This window comes from Mytilus californianus, unplaced genomic scaffold, assembly GCF_021869535.1.
Source record: "Mytilus californianus isolate M0D057914Y unplaced genomic scaffold, xbMytCali1.0.p SCAF_7, whole genome shotgun sequence".
Lineage (NCBI taxonomy): Eukaryota > Metazoa > Mollusca > Bivalvia > Mytilida > Mytilidae > Mytilus > Mytilus californianus.
Window position 1 is genome coordinate 67,567,224 of NW_026262723.1, and position 9,083 is coordinate 67,576,306.

Sequence of the window (9,083 nt, forward strand, 5' to 3'; positions counted from 1 at the left end):
CATGATAATGTCAGAAAGTAAGGCATGGATGGAATCAACTTTACATCATATGCATGAAATATAGGCAAAATTGTGGATATAGGTAATGTCACCTGAACATAACTTTTCAAAGTGTCAGGAGGCCAAAATAAGAAAAGTGTGAGTATTATTAGTGCAAATCTCTTATAATCATTTCTTTTAACCCCCCCTTTTCCACTATAAAATAATACTGCGAGTGAGTGAGCTCACAAGAGAATGTAATACTGTAATTTATAAAACAGCTCTTAATATAAAAATAAGGATGTGTTATGATTGCCAATGAGACGACTATGCACCAATGTTAAAATAAAGTGGATGTATGCAATTATAGGCAACTGTACAGCCTTCAACAATGAGAAAAACCCATATCGTAAAGTCGGCTATGAAAGGCTCTGATATGAAATTAAAAATATGAAACAATTTAATTTGAGAAAACTAACTTAGACTGTCACCTATTAGTATTAGCATGTCTTAAAGGCATGAATAAAAAGATAACCAAATGTAAACCTGTGATTAATAATACATTTTATCATTACTGTGATTACTAGAACTGTGACTGAACTCACATTAGAAGAATACATCCCATCCCCCAAAATTTTAATATCTCCCCTTAAACATATGGGACCTGGATTATTTATTCCTTTAAGCACATCTATAGGTACAAGTTTACAACTGGGTAAAGTTTCAGCAATTCACCAGTCTGGGCTTACAAAACACATTGACAGACAGACAGACAGACAGATGGATGGATGGACAGGGTGATTCCTATGTTACTCTTGATGGTCTGTTTTCACCGGGAAAGCTGGTAATGACTTTGGTGATTCACTCAAAAATAATTCACTGCACATTAAGAAGTTAATCTGGGTAATATATTAGAGTGTTGTCATCTCCAACCACCAGTACCCATGTTTCAATGTGATTTACTCTAAACCACAAGGGGTGAATTTTACTGAATCAACTTCGTGTGTACTGTATTTATAAGCTGGTCACAGTTTTACAGGAATATGAATGACTATAGCTGGGATTCAATGACACATAAGTAAAATGCAAATGCAAGCAGATTTTATAACACTAATTCATAATTCATTTTTTTCAGCTTGAAGCTTGTACTTATTATTCAATCTCTTTATAAATCTTTTTGAATTAGTCATTTTATTTCAATTATATCCAAATCATGATAGCTCAAAGGTAAAACTTAAAATTTAATCATACCTAAAACAAATTATACACGATTAAGATGTAAATCAAAGACAAAATGGTGTGACTGATCTTAAAACAATTGTACATGTGTCCATCCTACAAATGCTAACTGTTTTTTTATATCATTTCTTTTTACCTTATAAATAACAGCATGCAGATGTTATAGATGATGTTTTAAGCCTTTTTTGAGGACAACAGAAAAATAAAGTTGTCTTAGCAAAAATGGTCACTTTCAAACATCATAGACTAAAATCAAGAAAAATATAATTCATGGCTAAAATTCTGACAAAAAAATGAGACATAAGGGAAAAAAATCATCATCATGTAAGGGCAATAACTCCTATGAGGAATAAGCTAACAATATCAGCTTTATGTGACTTATTTGTAGATCTTGTCTTGCTGATCATTTTTGCTGTTCAGTTTTTCCTTTGCTACAATACTTTTTGCCAAAAATGAAAAAAAAATTGGGTAAGATTTCTACTTTGTTGACTTATTAGTAGAACTTGTCTCGCTGATCATTTTTGATATTTAGAGTTTCTATAGTCTTCAAGAAAAAAGATAAAACTGCAAAAAATTGGTAAAAATCTTCATTGAAAGGCAATAATTCCTGCAAGAAGTCTACTGACAATTTTAGCCAATCCAATAACTTCTTTTACACAATGTTTGAGGAGTCTCCTAGTCAACTGAAAATTTCAGCTATGTTTTTTTTTAGATCTTGTCTTACTGATCATTTTTGCACATAAACTTTCTCTCTATTTATTATAGTTTTCTAGATAATAGGCAAAACACAAAAAAAAGGTAAAAAACTGAATCTAATGCAATAACTCATATAAGGAGTCCACTGACAGTTTTGGTCTAAAGAGATTATATTGAATCTCATCAATCTGAACATTTCACCCCTGTCAGATTTTCTCTATCAATATGGGATAATGATTTATAAGGTAAAAGACAATCCAGGCATTTTACCCCCTTAGTTCTATTTTTAGTCTTGGCAGCCATGTTGGTTGGTAGGCTCGATCATTAGACAAATATTTTAAACTAGATCCCCCAAGAATGACTGTGGCAAAGTTTGATTTTATTTGGCCCAGTAATTTCACAGGAGTAGATTTTGGTAAAACTTAATGGAAGACAGACGACAGACCCCAAGTGGTAGCATAAGCTGACACTGGCCCAAAGCAGGTAAGCTAAAAATGGTTAATTTTATATAATGGTACATCAATACGACTTTGGATAATGTTTACATATATTTTCAATCACTGAAAAAACATCTTTCATGTAATTACGTTGTTGGCATGTTTGGAAATATCCAGACTTATATTAATCAATCTCTTCTTTTCAACAATTTCGTAGTTGCAAAAGAAGCTGTATGTTGTGGAAGTATATGCAATAAAATCAATAAAATACGTTCAGTTGATCATTTTGATTAGTACACATTTTAAAAAATTTATGAAATATATGTAGGAAGTACATCTTATTCTTTTATCACACCTTGAACTATGAAATGATCAATCATACATGTCATATCACATAACACCATATTCATGATATATAATGTTTAACACTGAGTAATTAAGATAAAAGTGAAGCTATGCAGATTCCTCAGATTTTTACCCTAAATCCTGGAACAATTTCAAAATTCAGATTTAAATTTACAGACTTTATAGACTTTTGTTGTGGCCAATATATCAAACTTGACAACTGTAATTAATGCAATATTAAATATTGTCCAAGTAAGAAATGAGTGAGGATGTAAGGCTTAAGTTCAAGAAATATACAAATCTAAACCTCCTAGAAAATTGAAATGCTAGACTGCTCACACAAAAAATATTTAATATTAGAATCTATAATTTACGCTACACTGACATACTTTACTTCATTTCGAAAAAATTCTCGCTCTGTAATGATGATGCAATAAAATTGTATTCTCAAATTTCATAAAGAATGTAGATACAATATACATGTAGTTGACATTTTTTCTGATCACATTTAACATTTAAATTTGAGTACTTACCTGTAATGTGAATCTGCACAAAAAGTGTTGATAAAATGATCAGCTTAAAAAAAAGAAAACAGAAAGATTATTCAAATAATTCATTTTTTTAAATAAATTCTAAATTCAAGTTGTCAAAGGACTGAGATCCCATCAATGTATACTATGGATTCAGTATAATTCATGGGATACCAATTACGGTGGATTTCATGGGCAAAGGCCAAGGTGCACCACAAATTTAAATGTTAAGCAAAGTACCAATTTTCTATAGGCTTGTATGCAGACTTAGACAAAAAGCATGATAATCAAATATCCAGGTAATTGCAATTTTTCCTAAATCTACAAAAATAAGTAACCATGAAAATAAATGAATTCACAGTACAGTATCTAATCAATATGGATATCCCATATCATTAGTAGATATGAATAGGAATTACCATGATTACATATAAAAGAAAAAAAGATAAATTAATCCATTTTAAGTATCTCTTATGTATTTGTACGAATTTTAAAAATAACAGACATATCAGTGTTCCCACTAATTGTTTTATACAGTTTTAGTCATCAGGTGTTATATTTGACTGATACCTCTGTCAAAAAATACCCAATGGTGTTGTACTATCAGGACTATAAACAATCTAAGAACTGTTAAGTTAAATATTATTGACAACAAGGGGTATCTGAATGCTAATTTTCATGAAACATAACACCCAATGGATGTACAATGTACCTGTATCCTCAGCATGAAATTAAATACATGTATAGGTTGTTGTACAATGTACCCTAATAAAAGTGGAACTTCCCTAAATTATAAAAGAGGGACAAAAATAGTGAAATATTAATGATTTATTGATCACATTGTTGATTTACCACAATGAGTCTTGAACATGTAGGTATATATGTACATGTTGCTTAAATCAATCAACCATAAAGGGAAGCTGGCATTAATCCAGTTCAAATCATGAAGAAGAAAATGATCAGACAAGAGGTTATCTCCCCTTAGGCAAAAGATGAACTTAAAGAAAGTTTATATGTTCTATTACAGTCATGAAAGTGATGAGACAGCATTCTTGTACATGTCTGACTAGAGAAATGTATTGAAATTGAACTCCTTACATCATCAAACCTTTAACGTGTTGACACATCAGACATTTACAGCTTGTAATCTCTCAAAAAAGTGAAACCGTAAGCAAAATCTAAGATTTCTTTCAATTAGTGTTTTGATTTAAAGTCTTTGAAGTTGATAAACCCCAAACTTTTAAGTATTTATAAATTAAGGGGGGGAAAAAGCCTTTTGCTTATGATTACGCTACAGTCTGTCAGCATGTCTCATTTACTTACCTCATAGATGTATATATCACAAAGTAATTTGTAAATAAATACATAAAATAATATTATAATTGTAATTTTTAAACTCAAACTACATGTATGTTATAACCTGTACAAAGTAAAACTTACCATGAAAATTTTCTGGAATGTGTGAATCATTGTCTGTAAATATATAGGTCTAAAAAAGAGAATTCACAGATGTATGTACATGTACAAGAATGAAACATTACATTTTTTTTCATATCATAAAAGCTGGATGTGTTTTTGCATTGCATCCAGCATATTAATTACTGTAAATTCAGAAATCGTTGCAAGGTTTTTATTATTGCGAATAATGCAACTGGTTGAGTATCGCAATAATAAAACCTTGGATTCTGATATCTGATACATATAGATCTGTAATGTATGTAGATTTTCCCGAAATCGCAATAACTAATATCGCATTTTTGTTCTGTCTTCAAAAATCGCAATAATCATAATAAATACATGCATTAATTTCTGAATTTATAATGTAATTTAAAGCTAACAAATTTAATAATTTTCCTTTAAAAATAACTCCTTGGCTTAATAGACTTAATGATAAAGATTATTATTTGATACCACTGACTGTTCTTATTAATTCAATTTTAAATAATTGACATTTCTGACAGGAGCAATAAGTAACACTACATGTGTAAGTACATGATATATAAGGCCAAAAGAAAAATGTGTGTGTTTAGAGTTTCTTCCCTCAAAGTCATACTCAACACGCTCAAGGTAAGGATTTTTTTTATGTAGTCAAAATATCAGGTTTTCAACTTTTCACAATTTTTGAAACATTCCTAATGAATTAACAAGATCAGTGCCAAAAATTAAAATTGCTTAAAATCTACAATGTACATTTTGTACAATGGTTTAATTCAAATCATCTAAATGTGCATACCGTTGTCAACAAGACAATAGTTTCAGACTTTTTCATGAGTTAAACTTGAAGGAAAATCATGGAAAATACAATATACATGTATGACTGAACTGTACAAATTTGTTGAGACATACATATAAATGTACTTGAAAAAAATGACCTCCTGCCCTTTATTAGACAGAACATGTACAAAAACCCTGTAGATAAATCTGGAATCACTTGAAACTTATTTCATTTCTCAAAATTGATAGAAGCAAGGTTGATTCCTTTCAAATTTACAGTTTAAAGACATTAAATTATTTCAATTTTAAAGTCTTGCATTCCATATTTAAATCATTCTTAATATTTTAGAAAAACAACAAGAAATTTCATGAAGTAAATGCTGTGAAACTATCAATACAAGTTCCTTAATGCTGTGACTTCTAACTTGTTAATTTGATAGTTTGAAAAAAAAGACCCAAACTTTCTTAATTCAGATCTCCTGTAGTTGGTGATCGCAATACTGGTATACTAGTATTGTGCACAATACTGGTATAAAAATTTTGTACCAGTATTGTATTCCAGTATTGTACCAGTATTGTGTTTTTTTTTAAAATAAACAATACATATAGGTAATTAATCTTTTATTAAAGGTGCCACATATATATGCATAATGATATTAACATATATATGACATGACAATTTTATATGGAATGATTGTATGTTTAACTGATGATGCCATTGATGGTACACTGTGATTGTAATCAAAGAAAGTTTTATATCTTCTGATGTTTTTTTCTTAAGGGAACCGTACTGTCTCAGCATTTTAACAAACTCTACTTTCTTCTATGTTTTCTTCCAGCTCTCTCTTTGCAAATCTTTTGTATTTTTGTACAAGTATAGTAATTATTTTTAACTGGTTGTTAATTGATTTCACAATTATCCTCTATAATCTTTTTGAATTCATTTAATCTCCCTTTGATCTTCAATATCTAATTTTGCTTAAAATTCATTTTTCATTATACACCTTAAGGTATAGTGAACAATACAACTACAATACTGGTATATCAGTTATGTACCAGTATTGCTGGTTTTTTTTTAAAGTTACAATACTGGTACAAAATTTTTATACCAGTATTGTGGACAATACTGGTATACCAGTATTGTGATCACCAACTACAGGAGATCCCTTAATTCTAAAATAGACCAAAATTTAAATGTGTGCAAAAATATCTGGATGTGACTTTAGATTTAATTTGACAGTCTATAAAAAAATGACACAAATTTTCAAGTCATCTTAAATTGATAGCAATCACTTAAAAAAATGTCCAGATCCGTGCCAAAAATACTTGATAATCCTACAAAATGGAACATGGCAAATCAATATCTTCAGTCATCATGGTCATTAAATCATAAAATCAAAAATACACACCTCATCCTTAGCTAACGGAATCCATGTTTCCATCAGCAAATTAAGTCTTGAATTTCTGTTTGATTTAGTGGTTTTAACAGAAATAAATATGTCAGATTGAACTGTTTTTCTCATCACATTTTTAACATTCTGAATCCTGTTCTGTTTTATTTCACCATTTTTGTTTACAATTTCATCTCTTCTCAAGTTTGCATCATTTGCAGCAGAATGAACTCCATTTGTTTTTCGTTGAAATTTTATATGGTCAACCACCTGTTGTTCCTTCTGCAGCGATAACTGTCTTCCATAACTTCTCTTAACAAACTTTGTAAACACAATTTGCTTTGTTTGTATTCGCTCTGTATTTGTGACAGAAATTATTATAAGTGTAAGTATAAATGTGACAATCACAAGAAATAATTTGCAAATTCTTCGCAAAGAAATTCGCATCACTTGTCCACAGATTTTGACTTGTGTTTTTCTGCATTCCGACACATTACAATTCATGCAAGCAACCAGTACAATCGCATGCTCAATAAACTTTCCCACGGTTGTAAACTTTGATTTACCTGGATCTATGAAAAAGTAGGTCAACGTATGAGCCATATGTAAAAAGGTAAAAATATTTTAGAAACCAGTAAGGCAAAAGTGTCAAGGTCAGAGAGATGAGAAAAGGAAAGAAGTTAAAATGGAACTGTTGAAAAGAGGTGTTCACTGAACGTAAACTTGTAAAAAAACATAAAAACATGAGCAATGAATAGATTTGAACATCTGATTTATTGGTACTTAAATAACTTTTTATTTTTCAATTGATTCCTTTCCTATTCGAATTATATTCTATTATAATAAATGAAAACTTGTTTACCCAGAAACCGTGCGGCTGACCTGAAATGAAACTTCAATCCTTATGAATCCGGGTCCGTTCGCCCAAAAAACACGTTCGCTCTCATTCACGTTCGCCCCTTTCACGTTTGCACCCTACAAGTTCGCACCCCGGGTCCGTTCCCACCCTACCGATTGTTTCAAAATGAAGTGACTTTCTAAAAACGATTTTTGTGTTGAATAATTTTTTAGTCGTGTTTTGGTTATTGTATTGCTATATACAGAGACATATAATACAATAATATTGTGACGTTTTTTTGTGTTGAATATTTAAATCGTGTTTTGGTTAGTGTAATGCTATATTTTTTTCATTTTCTAAATAAAGTGACTTTCTGAAAAAGGTTTTTTGTCACGGTTGAATATTATTTTAATGTTAAGATACCAAACCCCGATTAAACTCAACAACAATAACATTTTGAATCTTAATTGTTTTTACTAAATACATGCTACATGCAGAATTTACATCAAAGCTAGTTAAAACAACAATCACGATTTTCAAACACATAACAATAACGCCAAGTTTAGCTGTGTAAGTATCGTATATTTTTTGAATCAAAAATAGGCCTATAGGTATCAGGATTATGTTATTCGTAGATTTTACAAATATCTGATGCATTTATAACTGCGGTTTAACCACATCTATTGGAAGTACCAACATCTGATTTTAGACTGGGACTATATTACAGTATAATAGTCCTGGGTCTAGATACTGATATGATACAACCCTCAGCATTATTATCAGCTCCGTAGTCAGTGCTTCGATACCGACATTATTTAAAATTATTATTAAATTCTCTGTTTATAAATTTAGAATTTATCAAGAAAATTGTTTGATTATACATATGTTCCGACTCTAAATAAAATTTACTTCCTTACTTACTTATAAATTTATAACGTGAAACGGTGCTGTTTTTTCTATTTTTATTTTTATCATATATTTCATTTAAATTTCGCACCCTTAGCATATATAATCATGCTTGAAATCGCCACCCGAGGGTTTTTACTGGGTACTCCGAGTCCTGACCAAGACAAGACAAGACAAGACAATTTTATTCTTTAAAACCATTGTATACACATTGGTACAAAGAATGAAATAATAATACATAGTATACAAAATAAATTGTGCACATGACAAGATATGAATGTTACAAATACTATACAAGATCATTTAGTTATTATAATAGAAAAACAGATAGACAAAGGCTAACCAGGAAGACCTGCTAATGAATTTATAACCTTTATAAATTTACATATATTTTTTAACTTATTTCTATGTGTTGTTTGTAATAATTTACAAAATTTAATTACATTTACTCTGTTACAATAACAATTATCCAAAAACAGTTTTCTTGAGTCGTCTAGGGATCTACAAT

General features: G+C 30.0%; 1 protein-coding gene across 2 annotated transcripts in view; it reads right to left on the minus strand.

Annotated features, from left to right (window-relative positions):
* The window catches only part of LOC127708623 (beta-1,3-N-acetylglucosaminyltransferase radical fringe-like), a 29,454-nt gene extending 22,063 nt beyond the window's left edge, over positions 1-7,391 (minus strand). For both annotated transcript variants that reach the window (XM_052213649.1, XM_052213650.1), the window contains exons 1-3: positions 6,850-7,391; positions 4,667-4,715; positions 3,230-3,272 (exon numbers count right to left, since the gene is read on the minus strand). In XM_052213649.1, coding sequence (XP_052069609.1) covers positions 3,230-3,272; positions 4,667-4,715; positions 6,850-7,335 — 578 coding nt within the window. In that variant the 5' untranslated portion in view covers positions 7,336-7,391. The remainder of the gene's footprint in view (positions 1-3,229; positions 3,273-4,666; positions 4,716-6,849) is intronic.
* Between the last annotated feature and the right edge of the window lie 1,692 nt (positions 7,392-9,083).